Source organism: Colias croceus, chromosome Z (assembly GCF_905220415.1).
Source record: "Colias croceus chromosome Z, ilColCroc2.1".
In the NCBI taxonomy this organism is placed as follows: domain Eukaryota; kingdom Metazoa; phylum Arthropoda; class Insecta; order Lepidoptera; family Pieridae; genus Colias; species Colias croceus.
In genome coordinates this window covers 14,680,038-14,700,318 of record NC_059568.1, presented here as the reverse complement: position 1 = coordinate 14,700,318, position 20,281 = coordinate 14,680,038, and the positions used below count along the sequence as shown (strand labels likewise).

The window sequence follows — 20,281 nt, the reverse complement described above, 5'->3', positions numbered from 1 at the left end:
GAACACAGTGGGGTTTTGGTCGGTAGGAATCCGACATAACCCACGGCCTCTTCCCCGGAGGCCGTGGGTATCTATGCAAGATTTCCCCACTAAAAAAAAAAAGGCCCTCACGGCAGATCGGGGCGGTCTGACGCGAAGTGGGGACAGCGTTGTCACTGTATCGCTTTTGCCACGCTTTTCAACAGACTTATTCGATAGTTCAGTTTTGTGTTAAGACCGCTGTGACAACCAACCCGTGAGACAAACAAACCCGGTTTCCCCTATTATCCCGTTAGACCGAAACCCTCACTGAGAGGGAATTACGTCTCACTACTGATCACGACAGTCATATTTTATCTCGAGAATCTGAAACTTTACTCAATATGAAGACCGTTTGACAAATGATAGGGTGTATCATAATATTATTCGATCTCTTGAAGATGAACATGAGCATAAGCAATGACTAGAGTAGGGACGCGAATATTACAATTATTTGAGACAAGAACGATTAATATTTGTTTAATGAAAGATTAAGAATTGAAATTATTCAGTCTCTGAAAACGGACGAATAGCGAGAGGCCCGTCTTACTGCAGACGATTTCGTCATAGTCTTGATGACTTAGAGGTAAACAATCTACGAATTCGGTGGTGTGGTCCGACAAATATAAAAGTGGGTTTGCTTATAACCTCACAATTTATTACAGATCATCTTCTGTATAGGCGATATTAACGTAGTATGTTCTTTGCATGCTTTACATGCTTTAAAGTGGAGTAAGGAGACGGCTTTCGTTTGAAGATACACCGGAACCTTTGAAATCACTACTTTTAGAGGAACATACTGTGCAATCTAAACTGTTATTAGACAATATTCGCTCTTATAGTAGTGCGTTTCAAATGATCCTTTGGTGCTCAATAATTATCAGAAGGTCCTTTCATGCTTACTTTTAAGATACAAGGTCAAGTTTACCATTTGATAGGATCCCTTTTGCCTGAAGGCCAACCTAAGTTTGTTTAAATATATTTTGTATTCGACTACAACGAATAGTGGAATATAAGATTGTTTAAATATATTTTGTATTCGACTACAACGAATAGTGGAATACAAGAAATCAATATTTCTCAAATTTAAAACTGAACTCATTTCACAATTATTTTAGAACAGGTTAATTCGTATGTATGCAGTTTTAAATCGACATTAGAAGCTTTTCCTCAAGATGGTGATATCGGCACTCAGGAACTCCCTGGACGTGTTATAACGCCCAGGCCACAGTATTACAATTTTTCCTACAGTAGGGCGACGAATGTATTTTCGCATAGCAACAGAGGGGAACTCGCGGGGGGTCAAGTGACGCGGGCCACGTACCACAAACATGCTTAGTTTGTGGTACCGAGCGCGAAAGAAAGTCATCGTGTTTTTAGTAAAGTTACTATGTATACTGACGTAATTTAATACTTAGGTACATATTCTATAATGGTGCGCTCAAACTATTAATCTACATTTAATTTAGATTATTATTTGAAATACTAAGTAATGTAGAATTTAAATCACATTCATTCATGTTGTCTTTAGATTTTAAGATTTTCTTATCAGTGTTCAATTTTAATGTAGTTAAATTTTATAAGAGACAATAATTAAGAACATTCAAAAATAAAGTGTCACGTATTTTTTTTAAACGACGAATGACGAAAAACGACGTAATCGCGGACGAAGTCGCGGGCAACAGCTAGTACATAATATATCCTTATTGTATGGCACATTCAGTGCTCATATGAATCAGTACTAACGGCACAATTAGTTACAGATGTGACCACTTTACATATCATAGAATTAGGGCATATATTGAATTGTATGATAAGGTATATAATAGCATTAGAATAAAAAAAATTCAAAACCAAAAACATTTTTAACTAGATCGAACAAGTTATCAGATTCACCTTAAAACTCTTCTCTATTATATTATGTCAACCACCACGCTCGTTGTAATTCCCGTAACTAAATCGCCCCAAAACTAAATCACCTTTATCCCTATTTACCTTGTGTTCAAATAAACCGATTAAATCTGCACGTCGGATAACAACAGCGTAATTGCAATCACCTGAGACACTTTTTTCCCATTAAGGGTGCTTTTCCACCTATAATCAGCGAGGATGTGTAGCGAGGAATAGTTTTTAAATAACCATTCATTATAGTATTACTTCAAACTAAATAAAGCGATATAATTGGTTATTTCATACATTCCTCGCTACACATCCTCGTACATTATTGGTGGAAACGTACCTTTATGCCCTGTTGCAAGCATTCAAAGCTTGTCAATTCAAACGTGCACACGACACTAACTTTAGCATCCATTTTGTTATGAATAGACCAAGAATAGACGGAGGATAATAAAATTCATTTCCCTTTATAATTTCAGTCTGCATTTAACAGGCCGTAATAATACGCTTCCGACGGTTTACCTTGCTAATAAATTTGACTAATGTTTAAACTTAACTATCGCCTGGAAATGAACTGTTGGCTATTTAAAGTAAGGTTTTAAAAGTATTCCAATAATGTATGGAACTGTGAATCCATACTTTAATATTATAAATGCGAAAGTAACTCTGTCTGTCTGTCTGTCACTCAATCATGCCTAAGCTACTGAACCAATTTGCATGAAATTTGGTATGGAGATATTTTGATACCCGAGACAAGACATAGGCTACTTTTTATTGCGAAATATGTACCACGGGCAAAGCCGGGGCGGACCGCTAGTATATGAAATAAGTCCTGTAGATACTGTACCCGTATAAACATGATGGTTTTATCTACTATCATAGACAAATTTGAAAGACATTGATTTGAATTTGGTTTTTTCTTGGTTTAAAATTTTAATTACGATGCTTTCCTAAAGCGTCCTTAAACGAAATAGAGTTATTTATGTTAGAGCTGCAACATAAAGTACCGAAACTGAGGTACTAATTCATAAAATAATAAATTTGTTGCTCAAACTCCACCACGAGCTATTGCATTAAGATATTATGAAAGGGGTCCATCAAGGAAGCGGTAATAGCAAGAAACTTTCACGTCTAAAACGACTTGAAGACTAGTGTATCGGACAACACGCCTTTAATATTCCTAAAAGGGATCCTTTAGTTACCTTGGAAATGTTTGACAACTATATTCAAATAAGTCCGCGGTTTCTGCAATATTGAGGATGCATTTTGATGGACGATTCTGTTCTCCAAGACAAGAAAGAAATGAATCGTAGTACTTATACTATGTTCCTTATTATCGTTATATAGTGATAAGGATCATCTTAGCATGACTTAAGTGTCAAGAAAAACATATCAAGTGTAACAATTATGATCAAATACAGGTACTTCACATCTCTTTACGGCAGCTCACAATAAAAAAAAAGGTTTCTCTCGATACGCTAAGTACTGAGCGTGCCAATATATAGTTCTTAATAAGTATTATCGAGACAGATCACAAATCTAAAGGAAATTAAAAAAATAATGCTATTTTGCCTCTTACGCAGAAATTAAGCAGATTGGAACCAATTTCACATGTTTATTTGTTGCAGAGGAATTAACACATTCTTTTAAATCTGATATGTAACGAGATCGAATCTCCAGTTAATTCACAAGCAAAAAGAAACGCAGGTGGCTGTGGATTGCGGAATTTCTCCAGCATCATACATTATTAATAACCCGCCGTTGAAGGAAGGAGGGTGAATATTTCTTATCACTGTATGTATATTTAGGTCATTTATTCCGATGTTTTCGATTTAAAATAACATTACGATATTAGTACGAATATTCCTTATTTGGATATATTTTTATTCTATTGTGGATGAATTTTGTGAACATTCAAGGCTTACCAAATAGATGAAATGAAAATAAAAATCGATATATCCTGCTTGTTTTGAATATGGTGATTTTGGTAAAAATGCAAATATATTTATATTACCTATTTAATTTGATGTTATATCAATAACTAAATGATTAATGTAATTACATTGTACAAATTGTACACGATCTAAAAATAAAATTAACTGCGTTAAAAACAACCGACTTCAAAAACGGAAAAGTAAAAAATAAAAAAGATTTGATATTATTAATTACTACATATTATTTAGATGTGCTATTTATTAAATAGGTTTGATGTCGGTGCACGGGCTTAATACTAAGTGCTTAGTGTTTGGCACCGACTTCAAACCTATTTAATAAATAGCACATCTAAATAATATGTAGTAATTAATAATATCAAATCTTTTTTATTTTTTACTTTTCCGTTTTTGAAGTCGGTTGTTTTTAACGCAGTTAATTTTATTTAATACTTTTTAGTGTAATTTTCAACACGAATCAAACGAGCCCAAACTCGATAAAGTTGAGTCAATATATTACTGAGTTCCTATGGCCACCTTCCGATTCCATCATCAAATCAGCTCTATGTCATGATAATGTTTCATCGCTATCCAATTTACACACTTATACAAAATTTCAGCTCAATCGGTTACCGGGAAGTGAATCAAAGTTACTTGCTACATTCCAATTAAGTCATCGAGTACAGACAAAAATGCTCATAAAATAAAAACTACTGGGCCTAGCCGAATAAAATTTTTATGGGACCAATTCGACACCATCCTGCATCGAACAAAAAAAGAATCACGGAAATCGGTTCAGAAACCTCGGAGTAATCGGTGTACATACATAAAAAAAAAAAAAAAAAAAAATATACCGGCCGAATTGATAACCTCCTCCTTTTTTTTGAAGTCGGTTAATTATTTGTGAAAAAAAAAACAGCTTATACTCATTATTATACAATTACGCTTCTAAAAGAATATTTCTTGTTGGAGTTTAGTTACGCAAGAAATATTTACTTCTGTAAGTAATGGAAACTATTAAAAACTGCGACTCATGTTCCGTCAGTATTCTTCCAGTCATGGAATAGCAATTTGTTCAGAAAAATCCTACTTTTAATATATACCTATATCATAAGATATTACAAGTATTTTCCCAAATTAAAAAAAGTGATTCACAAAAACGATCACCTCTCAATAGTCTAACTATTTTCTATTTCGCTAATTTAGCAGATCGTTTAATAAATCACAGACACTCCAATATTACATCGTAATTACATTTCATTTTCTAAACATATTATCCATGTGAAATTTGTATTTATGTTTTGTATGCAATAAAGATTATAAATAAATAAAATAAATAAATATCCTAATATTTTTTCCTCTCAAAATTCATATCACGAACTCGTCTGAAGAGGATCACACCAGAGTCTAGAGTCTAGACCAACAACATTAATAAAACCCGACCAGAATAAACCTAGGCTATAAATATTAGGAAAAAGGCACACGCTATCATTTCTGAATAAGGTCAAAGGGATTACTTTGAAACCTTATCGCAAAAACTAATAATCCTTTACCTCTGGCCTACAACGGATCTTTAAATCTCCAAGATCCATTTTAATCTTGAAGCAAGAAAATTTAATGCTGAAACATCTGATAATTAATATTTTTTAACCTAAACCGCCTTCTAATTTTTCGAACTGACCAAACCTAAATAAGACCACATATGAAGTATCTGTTTTCTAATATAAAAAAAATATATCAAAATCAGAAAGTGCTCAAAAAAATACATTCAAATTGATGAATTCAGAACCTCTTCATTTTTTTTTAGGTTTAAAAGAACTATTTTGAAGTCAGTTGAAAATCTAATACTAAGAACATCTTCAAAAGCAAATATTTCCAACAATGTTTAAATAAACTATTCGCTATCACAATATGTTGAATGAAGAATGAAAATGAGATTGACATCGACCAAGCATACTTCACGATGTATTCGTACAAACATTCGCTGAGTATCTAGGATTTCTTATACATACATTTCATATATTTGCGGAATCCGCTCAGTTAATTCAAGCCAATGTTGATTCTGTTTGATTTGTTGTGATAGAAAAGTGAAAATATAAGGAAACGTAAATTGTGGACATATTTTTTATATAAATCATGTTTGAATGAGTTTGTTCGTGTATGTTATTTTATCCTTGTAAATAGTTTAGGTAGTTGAGGTAAAGAAAAAGCTTAGAATACTTCCGATAACATATCGTAGTATGTCAAATTCTACAAAAGTAATTGAGAAGTAACTCAGTTGAAAAATATTTATGAATAAAAAAGTAGTTATTAATATTATATACCTACTCGAAATAAATTATAGAAAAATGCCTTTATTACTTTATTTTTTATTTTTGCATACATAATACGTTTGCCCTCAGAATATCTTACAAGTGAAACAAAAATATTCCCGTACGTAATAACATTTTTGTATTCGGTAAGTAATGAATGGCTCTGAAGGAATACTAGGTTTTCGTAAAGTGACATTAATACTGTAAAACCATTCAAAGGCGACCCGGGCTCGCGATTTTCCCACTACTTTTATATTTCCTACTGAAACCGGGTATTTTTTACTCGTCTAAATTTATTTCATATTTTCAACACTCGCCCGTATTTCGCTTCGAGTGAACATGGCCTAGTATTTTATGTCCTCAAATGAATATGTAATTAGTGAATTATGAACTAGCTTTAACTCGCGGTTTAACTTCATAGGATGAATGTTGAAAATTCTAATTTATTCTAATACATAAGGAACTAAGGACGTTTTAAATGGCAGTAAAAATAACATAAAAACATGCTTTTCATTTGGACTCAGTAAATGAGTAATATAATTCTCGTTTAGCTAAAAACTTGCGCTAATTTTATAAAATAAAAATCTATTTCTAGACTTTTCACATAAGCCTTCCAGAACCAACCTGAGTCATAAACGACTTCAGTACGGAATTTGTCTCATAAAGCGGTCTCAATTTGAGTGCAGGTCTAAGCCAGTTATAGAACATAAAATTCTACCAACAAGCTTATCAAAAATATATACTTAGTTCATTTATTTAGAAATTATCAATTCCAAATATTAGAACATGATTCTAAAATAAATTCAACTTATAGTTTCCTACAGTTGCATTTTCTATACCATTCGCCTTACAACCGTTTAAAATCTTTAATTAAATGTTATTGTAAAGATATAATAATATACTAAGCGTAGTAACCAAACCTCTTTTGTGTATAAAATATTTATAATCTCAATATAACAGTCTAGATTCAGAGCTTACTATGTGAGGAAAATTTTAAGAGGATTACGAACTTCTGAAGTTGCCGCAAATCGTTATTTTTCTCCTTATAATGTTAATGCAAATAATGGGTAAAGTGTGTTTAATAAAAGCTGCTTTGCATCGTTACTTTCACGTTGTTTATTTGATAAATTACAAGCACAAACATGTTTTTTTTTTTATACGGCTAAATAGCAAAACAAATAAGGGATTGGTATTTGGTACCCGCATATTGTGCTCATCTATTTAATCATGAATATTAATTTTGATAAAATTTTTACTGAAAGTTCGAAGCTTATCCGCTCTAGCCATTTGGTATAAAATGGTTTTAAAAATTCAAAGCGATTCCTTAAGAAGTTGAATGAATTACTTAATTTTTTGTGGTTGAATTCCTGTCCTGATTGTGGCCAGATTATAATTTATCCCTTCTAAAGACGATGAAAAGATCACCGTAAGTTCTAAGAGGATTTAAAACTACCATTTTGAAACCAAGTGCAAAAATCGGTCAAGTGCGAGTCGGTTTCGCGACAGTAAAGGTGTTTAAAGTTATATGAGTATTCAATTTCTAACCTTTATTTCAAATACATTTTACTTCACAACATAATATAAAACTGAAAAAACAAAGTCCGTATGCTTAGATCTTTAAAATTAAGCAACAGATTTTGATTTTTTTTTAATAGATATAGTTAATCAAGTAAGGTTTTAGTAAATAATTAATTATGTTTTAGACAAAGCGGGCAAAACCGCGGGTGAAAAGCTAGTATGTTATAAAGTACTAAGTTTATGAGAACATATTGTTACTATTTCACACAAAATATTATGATCGGATGTGTACCTGAAAAACCGGCAGAATTACCTAGCATATTGTGGATTTTTACCCAGGTACCTAGTAAATACTGTGACTTTACTTACCTTGGTAACTTATGAAGCAATATAAAATAACATCACACAGATGTTTGTTATTCAGAGGAAAATTACAAGAACGTTTTGGCAGAAATTTTATATGCACATAGATTACGGTCTAGTATATAAGCCATTTTATCAAGAAGCCATGTGAGTTCACATGAGCTATTAATGACACACAGAACCTTTGAAAATACATATTTTTTATATATTTTGATCTGGCCAAATGAGAAGTGAAATGTCGAATATACAATATAATATTAGTTATTGTTAAGTCCTTTGATCTACCTTTGCAATTTCGAAATATAAGTATGTCCATGTCCAATCTTTTGTGAATAATTAATTTAATTACCTTGTACATAAAAGAGAATTAATCTTACGAATCTTCTTCTTCTAAAATGAATTGCAAAATGTGTTGGTAAGCGCATAACTCAAGAACGGCTGAACCGATTTCGATAATTCTTTTTTTATTATATTCCTTGAAGTACGAGGATGGATCTTATGTAGAGAAAACGTTAACATGTACCACGGGCGAAGCCGGGGTGGACCGCTAGTTCTAAATATATACTTTTGTTCCATTGAATTATGAATACTAATTCGAGCCTTCACTAGGCATAATATAATAACGCATAAATGAGACCAATTCATATACTCATTCTAAGTGCTTAAGAAAACTGCATTAACATTTATCACAGTTTCAGTTTAAAACCTCTTTTAAAGTTCAATTGAAACACAGAGTGAAAAGACCAGAAGTACAAATTCATCTAATACTTATATACTGTATTTCCTGATGTTTTTTGTAACCGTCAAGTTTGCTATACTGGTTTGTGACGTCAAACAATTAATTTCATGTTACGAAGCTGAGGTTTTCCAACCGTTTATTTTATAAAGGAATTCAACAGTATTTAATTGATAAAATGTGTTTAGTAGACATTATTTACTTCCTTTTAAACGCTTAAGTGAAAGTAGTAATAGACAGTTATTTCTTTCTAATATAAATTTACCAATTTATTAATTACTGGTGCATTCACTGCTCATTTCGATTGTACAAAAAACGTATAAAAATTTATTGCCCGAATCTTAATATATTTTTTTAATCCGTTATAGTTTTATGAACTCAAACATTCAAGTAAACAAACAAACTTATTAATAAGTAGGATCAAAGGTCAACTAAGTATATTTATAGAGAGTCACCCGCAACCTACGCGCAATTAGAAATACGAAATAGAATATTCACTACAAAAATATACTATCCATGTTATATTTTAGTCTGAATCCTTTTATTTAAACTATGTTAAACATGATAACTATTTTCGGCAAGTATTACAAATATCTTCTCATTTCTAGTACCAAGGGCATTCCAAACTTGGGCTATACATATAGCATACGCCTCAAATACCTGTGGATCGCTTTATAATGGTTTCACCCTCTCAGGCGTCCTTGAGGGCACAACCCTCCGTTCGGTGACCTTGTAACCGTCGCGCTCTAATATTTGAAAATAGGTAAGTCCACACAGAGCGAGCGGCCTCGCGAAACAATTGCTCGCAAGCTCGGTTGGTGTGGACGTGGCTCTGACAAGGAGAGTGACGTCACACGCGCTTTGTTCAGCCCAGCCACACAAACAGCTCGAACTGCTTCGCTTAGCAGTTGCTTCGCGAGGCTGCTCGCTCTGTGTGGACTGCTTATTTAAATTAACAACAATTCTATTCCCAAAAGCAATTATAAATGACGCGAGCTCAAGCGCCACTTTTAAAGATAAATCAATTACATGTTAGAGTTCTGTGGCCCAAAATGTAAAAATAGATTGCGATAGGTGATCCCTGTTAATGTGACCCTCCGTCCTTCCTCGTTATGGTTCCTTTTATAGAAATAAATGCGGAAATAGAAAAAAAATAACATATCATGTTGATACTGATTCAGGAATTACGGGTAGCTACGTATATAGCTACGTAGACGAAGGTATAATATGTAACTAATTTATTCAACAATAGGTTTCGAGATACTTTTGAATATTTTGAGTAGAACAGCGTTAAATTCTTCGTTCCTTATTTAATTTTAAGCCAGCCACATCATTAAAACAATATTAATCTTTGTGTAAACAGAGCATATTTATAGAAGCCACATGTTTAACGGTTATAAACATTTTTAATTTCCCGCCTCACGCTGACAAAATTTCACAAATTAAAGTTCACGTTGCTGCAGGAAATAATACGCTTTTATGTTGATTATAATACCTTAAGCTATCAATAATTTATGAGATGATAAATGGTTCTTGAGTTCGCCTTGCAAGGGTAAAAGCTTTTAAGATTATAAGGTAAGTTATATTTTATATAAATTACTACCTGCTGAAGTACTAGGGTGAAATTTTTATAAAAACTAGGCCACGCCTCTCTTAAAGATAGTGGTTTGAAGAATGTTCGGTTTAGTTTGAAGATTGTTTGAGAGTTATGTACTTACGATTGTACAAATCTTGGTACAAATAATATAATATATGACATAAATACAAATGGGCAAATACCTTTCCTATAACTATTATTTCTAGATGAAACGGATTTGCCGAAATTGGGTGAAAGCGCTTTTAGTTTTATTATTTACTTCAATTAGGTGACTTAATTCAAAAGGCAAAAGAAAAGGTGGTTTATACCGGTTTTTCTTTGTCCCTAAGTGAAAAACGTGTCGGTTTTTCGTAAATGACTATTATGAAACAAAATGGAAACTTTGTTTTAAATAAAAATTAAATAAATACTTTTGTCGTTTCAAAATTCGTGCCCACTAATGTTTGTAACTCAAACTGTTAACCAAAAAGTACATCATTACATATACATCATTACATTACATAATATATAGTAATACGTGTAGTACATAATAAATAAATAAATAAATATCATTAATTTTAACCATATATCATTGATAGCTATATCGAATCAGAATACCACACTATATTAACTCAGCTCAAGCTAAATAATCACTTGAAAGAACTAATCGATTATTAAACTATTGGAAATATAAATTATATCAACAAAAAACACAGATACAACGCCCCAAATCCCATACCATTCTATTCGTGGTTTAAAAATACCCGTAAAAAGGATTAGGCTAGGTCGTTGACAAGTGACATAAAACTAAAGTTAACCTGTATAAACCTTATATGGGTCGGTCTCAGCCCGAGGTGAGTTGTCGAGATTTGAAATACTGAATACAAGAAAGTGAAAGGATTGTAAGGAACGAGTGATCTCGGTCATACATCACGTGTAACAGAAATGTGTAAACTCGCTGAATCGAATTGGGTTAACTTTATTAGTTTGAGTGTTTGCTGCTAATGGATAGGGAGGTTGGAAAGTTGGTACGAATTGAGGAAAAAGGTACTGAATGACCGCCTCCTTGGTACTGCGGTTAACGTAACGGTGAACGTAGAACAGAGTCGTAGGTTAGATTCCCCGTGGAGACCAAGAAAAAAAATTCTCGGTGGCAGAACACAGAAGTCCGATCTCGTTTTTTATAATATGTATAGAAAATCGATCCGTAAATAAATGTACAAACGTACCCCACAACCGGAAAAACCACCCGGATCCGTGTTCAAGTCACCTTTTCAAATACTGTACTTGATATCTTACTCAACTACTGCAAGGGCCCTACGCTCTCTCTCTATGTCCGAATCGTCTTTTAGATCCCCCGTTAAAATGTGACCCAAATATTTAAATTGTCTCACGATTTTAACAGGAGAACCATTCAAAAATAACCCAGGTATTCTCTCCGGTCCCTGTCCATATCTAAATACCATCAATTCGGTCTTTGAAGCATTATACTTCAAGCCATGAGAATTAGCATAATTCTCACATATTGAGAGTAATTTTCTCAGACCCTTAATTGAAGGGCTCAGCAGAACCATGTCGTCGGTAATGAACATATACCAAAAAAAATTGTATAACACAATCGTCATACAATCAAAATTCACAAACCATTCACGCAACAAAGCGTGCCATACAACACAATACCTACACAAAACACAAATCCATTTAATTTAATTACTTAATTAAACACCGATCACAAATAGCATGATATCAAACACGTGCACAAATGGGTACAAAATAACGCTTGAAATCTTGCACACAACAACCGAATACAGGATTTAATGATCATTCCGATGCCACAGGGCACAAAAGACCAGACCGCGCACGCAAATAATAATTGCTGCGTATAAATGTGGCCCGTGAATGCAGCCAAATGCAATGATTGAGAGCATATAGCGGTATACTGGTGCGTCCACACTGGACTGGACATAACTTTAGTTAGATTTTAGAAATGCTACAGAACTTTCAAGACACTGCACAAAACATTCGGCTATAAAATACATGCATACAGTATGGTGCACACTTCGTAATAAAAATGAATCTCCTAGTGATGCTAAACGTAAAACTCGAGAGCGGCTCGACCAATTCAACAAAATTTTTCAACATTTTTGTCACAGCACAAGAAAGTTTCGTATCGAGAAAACACAAAAACGGACAATATGGCAGACCAACGTCTATTGGGGCAACGAGCATTAAGATAGCTATAGATAATTAGATATTGGTATCAGACCGGTGTGGCTACACCACAATGATCATGAAGCGACAAATTGTACGGTAAACTGTATTCCAATAATTCGTGCCAACGCATCAGACACTGTTGCAGTTGATAATGAATGATGTAATTAATTCTGCCGATTATACTCGTATGAACATGTTACTTGTGATTGAGTGTCACTACATAGTATTAAAAAGCTTTTAGCTTCGCTTTCTATGTACCTATGTCTGTATGCTTAAAACTCTAAAACTACGAAACGGATTTTGATGCAGTCTTATTAATAGATAAATTATTGATTCAAGAAAAAGTTTTAGACAAAGCGGACGAAGCCTTGGGTGGAAAGCCAGTTCTATTATAAATTACTCACAACCAGGTATTTAACTCGAAATCAGAACTTTCTTCATCAGGTTTCCCAGGCTTGGCAAAGATTGCTGTCCAACCACAAGGCTGTCTTTTGTGCAAATTTGTATCTTTTATAGATTTACTTATAAAAATAATCTCATTAAAGCAATGTAAATAAATAAAATATTTCGGTTATACTACAATTCAAATAAAAGACTTGCTTTCCGCCCGAGGACTTGCCCGCGTAGCCAAACAAAACCTACACGTAACAGATGATAAATCGCTGTAAAAAGTAGTCTATGTCACCCTCTAGCCAACTATCTCTAGAAATTTTATTTGGTATAATCACTCCATTGTTACGTCACGTTACGTGAAAGAAAAACAAACAAACGAATAAAACATATTAGTAAAGATAAACTACTGGATCTTATTTTTCTGCTAGAAGGGCTATGATAAAATTACAACTGCATTCAAAAACTGTTTCGGCTGAGAAGAACTAGGTAGCCAGTAACTTGATAGCCGCTTTTCCTAAGATATGTCTTTACTTACTTTAATTTAGAGCCAAAACATTTCTCAACTGTGATAGTATTCAAAAGTGCTATTAAGAGTCTAGCTTAAAATTAAAGTTCTTTTGGAAGTTCTTTTGAATGCGCTTATTATACATATAAAATTTGTTTGAGAAAACAATTTGTGCAGAAAAGAGCTGGAATTTTTCTTAGTTACTGACTTTAATATGATGTAATCACTAAATAATATAGATAATTCTATTTATCTATACTAATATTATAAAAAGGAAAGATTTGTAATTATGTATGTATGTATGGTTTTCACGCATAAAATACTGGACCGATTTTGATGAAATTTGACACAGACAATCTTTAGACCCTGAGAAAGATCAGGCTGCCTTTTATTGTGAAATATGTACACGGGCGAAGCCGGGGCGACCAGTTTTTAACTAATCTTATTAATCCATGCACATACCAATTCGGTATTTAAAATAAAAACAAATAAAAAAAAATACCATAAATTTAATAAAAATAGTAATCTTATATGAACCAAGAATACACAATCTTTAAGTTTGAATATTGAATATTACATACTAGATTATTTTATTATATTTCACTACAATAAATAAATAAATATTCAGGACAATTTTCACACACGACCGATCTGATCCCATACTAAGCTTTCGCTTGTGTTATGGAAACCAGATGGCTGAAAAACATACATATATATAATTTTTAAATAAATACAATATTTTTAAAAAGCAATATACCTAGTTGAATAACATAAATATATTTAAAACTAGTGGTCCGCCCCGGCTTCGCCCGTGGTACGTATTTAGTATCCTATATCCTTCTCCTGGCTCTAAACTACCTCCCTGACAATTTTCAGCTAAATCGGTTCAGCCGTTCTTGAGTTATAAGTGGAGTAACTAACACGACTTTCTTTTATATATATAGATGCAGGTAACAATGGATCAGGCTTAATTCAATTTATTTGCGTCACATTTTATTTACACCGAGATAAATTGATATCACGGTGTAAGTGTAACTTAATATGTCATTTATTACTTTTAAATATTCTTCGGATATCAAATACAAATTGTTATTATTTATTTTATGTGTTTAAATTTATATTAGTACGTAATATATTACGCATACACGTTTAAAAGGAGAATGCCCATGAAAGTATGGACCACAGTATAGTGTTGCGTCAATGCCAGAGTGGTTTTGGAGGGTTTTTCGATATTCAAAAGATTTTTACCAATTGATTTTTTTGTGATAAAAACAGGGGTTTTCAAGATATTGAGAAAAATGTGAATTAACCTCAAAACTTAAATAAACCCGATTTAGTTAGGTTTATGCGTGATTTAGGTAGTATTTTATCGTCTGAAGGTTATTTTTCGTTTAACATATTTAATCTATGCGTAGAGCTTATGCTTTCAGACAAAGTATATCTGTTCATCGGCTAGAAATCTTCCAGGACGGATTTCAAGAAAACCTAAATATATATTTAAATAATGCCAATAGAGTTTTTATTCGGTTTACATATTGTTGTTGTTGTTTGAATCATTTTTTCACTACATATTCGAAGAAAGAAACAAATAATAAATAACTGGTTACCTACCAAGCTATGTCATAATACATAATATTTTTTTATATATATTTATATTATTTTACTTCACTATCTATGTTTAAACAACCTACAGTGTATAAACAATACCTTACAGAGTGATTTTATGTTAATTGATTTTTTTGTAATTCAATGAAAACAATAATCGATATTAATACATTTAGCTATTTACCATAGTAAATGTCATAATAGTTACCGCTTGGTTACCGTGGTAACCGGTAATGGATACTAAATCTATGGTAACGGATCTAAACAATTACATGTCTTATTAGATTTTACAAAACATTCCCTGATCAAAATATATTTTCCGATAGTAAGAAGGCCTCTAAATTGCCGAGATTTTTTTTAAAAGTACATATTTTTATCTTGATGCATGAGAAAAACCTGTACCAAAAATGTAAACGGTAATGGACACTAAATCTATAATAACGGATCTAAACAATTACATGTCTTATTAGATTTTACAAAACATTCCCTGTTCAAATTATATTTTCCGATGGTAAGAAGGCCTTTAAATTGCCGAGATTTTTTTAATAGTATTGTTGTCTTGATGCATGAGAAAAACCAGTACCAAAAATGGGCATTCTCCTTTGTTTATTGAATTACTCATAAAACTTTGTTTTAAAAACACGGACATTGGAAAATAATTAATAAAAAATATATTAAGTAATATTATTTTATTACACATACACGTTCAAAATTATTTTTTTTAATGCACATTGGAAAATAATTAATTATAACAATCAATGTATGTTTCTTTATATGAAGTCAAAATAACAGATAATCAGTAAATAACAGAAAAAACCCTCAATTTCAACCTTTTCGGCTTTGATTTTATTTTTAATAACTCAGGCCCCGGAATCACAGACACAATAGAAAATCTATTGTGTCGTGGCCCGATCGGGCCGCTTGGGGCTCAATGGGTCCAAATGAGGTTACTGGACCATTTCATCCAATTCAAATCGGTTTAATCTAAATATATTAAGGCTTAGCCGTAGTTAAGTAACATACACACATACGTACAAACTTTTATATACAAAGCTGAAAATCCATGTGTCATTTAAGTTCATATTAAAATGTATATTATATGTACATGTTTTAAATGTTATTTATTAATACTGTTAAAGAACGTTAATTCAATATTTTGATATTATATATTGAATATAAAATTATTATTTGAATAATTCCTCGCATGAATTCATTGGAATATAATATTTAAAACGTTATTAATTTAAAGGTATTATATCAATCGTTACTGAACAATTTCGAAATTGTAAATAATTAACATTATTTAAGATATTATTAACTAGTTTGCCCCCCGGCTCTGCCCGGATTTATATTTACTGAACTTTCTTTTTTTTCCATTGGTTTGTGTGTATTTTATAGTATACATATACATATTCGTTGTTTAGTTAACCGATTTCAAAAAAGGTTCTCGATTTTTTTTAATCTAGTTTATAATCTTAAAAGAGATCTACATAATATCTCTTATTTAATTCGGTAGATCTCTCGTAATTAACAAATTACAATTTAATTTCATATTTACCTAGTAGTTTAGTAGTAGGTTTTAGTTTAGATTTAGATAAATTTTCCAAAGCTAATTTTTTTTTCATTAGCTCTAACTGGAAATCAACTCTACCTTTTATAATCACACTGCTCGCCAATCAATCCATATGTAGTATGTACTTACTACACTTAATATTATAAATGCGAAGGTAACTCTGTCTGTCTGTCTGTTACTTAATCACGCCTTAACTACTGAACCAATTTGTATGAAATTTGGTATAGACATTTTGATACCCGAGAAAGGACATAGGCTACTTTTTACCCCGGGAAATAGGCCAAGTTTTATCCAGGAAATCCCATGGAAACGGGAACTATGCGGGTTTTTCTTTGACTGCGCGGGCGAAGCCGCGGGTGGAAAGCTAGTTTTTAATAAATTTAATGTTCTTTTATTCATTTTTATTAGATACTATTCTACCGAGATGATTTAAAATATTTTTTTAATGTTTTTTTGGAGTTATACAATTATAGAAGAGATGAACCGACAAATGTGTTGGTAAGCTCATAACTCCAGAGCGGCTAAACCGATTTCGTCAATTCTTGTTTTTGTTATAATCCTTGAAGTACAAGGATGTTTCTAATAGAGAGAAAACGTAAACATACACAACAGGCGGAGCATGGGCGGACCGCTAGTGTTATAATAAATATTTATTTATTCACAAGAAATTAACAATTTTCAATGTTCATACGAATTGATATTCCCATTACAATTTTTATCGGCAACGATCGATACTAATTAAAAACATTAATAACTAGCGGTCCGCCCCGGCTTCGCCCGTGGTACATATTCACGTTTTCTCTACATAAGAAATCGTACTTCAAGGAATATAATAAAAAATAATTAAAGAAATCGGTTCAGCTGTTCTAAAGTTATGCGCTTACCAACACATTTTGGGATTCATTTTTATATAAAAGAGAAGATAAAGCTTTTAAAATAATATAATTACCTGCGACAAATCAACATTCTTGTTAAAAAATTACTCGTGTATTTTCTGATCAGATTTCACGCTTAGAAGATTTGTATTATTGTCATTCGGTTATTGTTTGTTGATTATTATTTGTGATATACTTTTTACTTATTAATAAAATAAAAATGATGATAAAATAAACTATTCAATACTTTAAAGGAATATTAATTTTAATTAGAATATTTCTCAAACATAAATCTTAAAAATCTCTACAAAAAATATTTAGGTTTAAGATTATAATTTATATTATTATAATAACTTAGATGGTATGAATTATACTAAAATAATGTAACTCCATAGAAACGTCTAATTAGTTTCAAATATCTAGAACATTAAAATTGAAATACAGAAATAAACGTTGTATTATTAAATTTACGCCACCAAAAATCTAATAAATAATTAGATTTAACAAGATATTTAGGTTGAGATTCAAGCATGGTCTTGTTTACTAGCGAAATCCACTTTCAAAAAATCAACAAGTAATCCAATTTATAAAATACGAACAAAATAAAATTAACAATAAATAAATACCTGATAAAAATACAACAATCACATTTTTATCTCAACCGTTTAATTGTTGACTCTATCCGCGTAAAAATAATTTGTACGCTTTATTTAAACAAAATAAATTACTACATATTTTCTCTATTATTTCTACAAACACACCTATTGTTTCAGCAAATGAAGGTTAATATTGACTCAAGCCCCGAAATATTCTGAACCACGCACAACGGGCATAATCTCAAAGTAAACACCCGAATTCGTGACCTTAACCATTAGAAAAAAATTACGCACGTAAAAAGTATTGCCGTGTATTAAAACCTCTTTAGTTTTTTTATTTTTAATCTGTGCTTTTTTTAATTTGGAAGTTAAAGTTTGTACGTACCGGGCTCGTGATTACGAACGAAGGTTTGCGCGGAAGGCATGAGTGCTGTGCGTGTATCACACACCGGTTGCGCGCGGGAACTGTCAAACGCTTTCGGCGGGATCTCGAGATACGGCCAGTGATGTTCTACGATAGATTAGTGACTTCTGACTTGTGTTATCGATAAATGTCACCCGTGGCCAAAGTTAATTGTACTACATTGTATTATCTACTCATTACGATTGCATACCATTCAATATTATAATATTTTGATAAATAAAATATTCAAGTAAAAAATATTTTTCTTTAAACGAATTTTTCTATAAACGATCTTCAAACAAAAAATGTAATTTGCATATCAGCGGAAATATTAAGAAAGCCGCGTTCAAACTTTCCAATGCGAATTTATTTTGTTAATTGGCTTAGCGGAATTCCATTACGCCACTTAATTTCAAGGGTCCAATTTCCCGGGCGAGAAATATCGTAATGTCTCATCCCTACGCAGGGCGCATGCGTACAAGCGTCCTAAGCATTCGCTGGGTAGACTTAGCACGTTGATTGATTCACGAAGTTGTGCGCAGGTTAACTCTCCAGGCACGTGCCTTCGCCAACCTCAAAGGACCGTGGCGTCCTTCCCTTCGTTCCAAAAGTGGAGCCCTAAAGGGGAGCGCCTCAAAAAACAGGGCTCAAAACAAACTGGCTGGCCTTATCTGGGCACTTAGCGAGCGTGTCATTTGTTTTGCAAGAGTATACGCTCAAGTTTGTTGTAGCGGGTGAATGCGCGATCTTCACCTGTTCTTTTGAATTAAATAGTTTTGTTATGATGCTTGAAGGTCGCAGTATTAATGTAAATCGGGATCTAGAAATTATTTACTGAACGTAGTGTATAAATTATCTTACTATGATTACATATTTTTGGTTATTTTGGTCCTTCGAGTAACATTGAATTTTTAAGTAAGAGTTCAGTTGAGATAAATTTATTGAAACCGAAATAGTTTTTATTGAAAATAAAAAACATTTTATTGAAAATAAAAAACATTTTATTGAAAATAAAAAACATTTTATTGAAAATAAAAAACATTTTATTGAAAATAAAAAACATTTTATTTTATTTATGAGCACATTTTAGTAACCGAATTATAAGATTGCAATGAGTTAATTTGTTATTAGTAAATTGACAGGAGAAATCACGGGGCTTAGCTAGTGAAGCATAAAATAATATAGCCTTTTAGCGGTGAAAACGGTTACACAGTTATTCAGGACTCCCGACCAATTTAATGGTGTAGAAATTCCATAAACGCCCGAAACAGTTTAGATTTAAATAAATGTGCGAATCGGTAAAAAATATTAATTACAAGGGTTGTAAATGTTAATTATATTTATGTACTAGCTTACCGCCGGCGGCTTCGCCCGCTTTGACTTAAACCTAATAAATTATATACTAAAACCTTCCTCTTGAATCACTCTATCTATTAAAAAAAACCGCATCAAAATCCGTTGGATTTAAGCATACAAACGGATATAGGGACAGAGAAAGTGACTTTGTTTTATACTATGTAGTGATAATGTACCGTTTGTTAGAGGAAATGGGGAATCAAAATCTATGTCGCTCGCTTTACCTGTAAGCAAACAAATTACACACTTGAATCACTCTTATCTATTTAAAAAACTGCTCCCCAATCGGTTGGGTAGTTTTAGAGATTTTATCAAACATAGAGACAGACGGATAGACGGATAGTAGTGTAATTTTTCCTTTTTTTTAATTGTTCCAACTTACGATGTATTATATTTTTATACATGGAAGTG

At 32.2% G+C, this 20,281-nt stretch overlaps 1 protein-coding gene across 1 annotated transcript in view; it reads right to left on the bottom strand.

The window, feature by feature from the left end:
- LOC123705135 (dipeptidase 1-like) overlaps positions 1–18,608 on the bottom strand; it is a 118,192-nt gene extending 99,584 nt beyond the window's left edge. The window contains exon 1 of the mRNA XM_045653777.1: positions 18,497–18,608. Within this exon, the coding sequence (XP_045509733.1) occupies positions 18,497–18,536 (40 nt within the window). The 5' untranslated portion in view covers positions 18,537–18,608. The remainder of the gene's footprint in view (positions 1–18,496) is intronic.
- Positions 18,609–20,281: the final 1,673 nt, after the last annotated feature.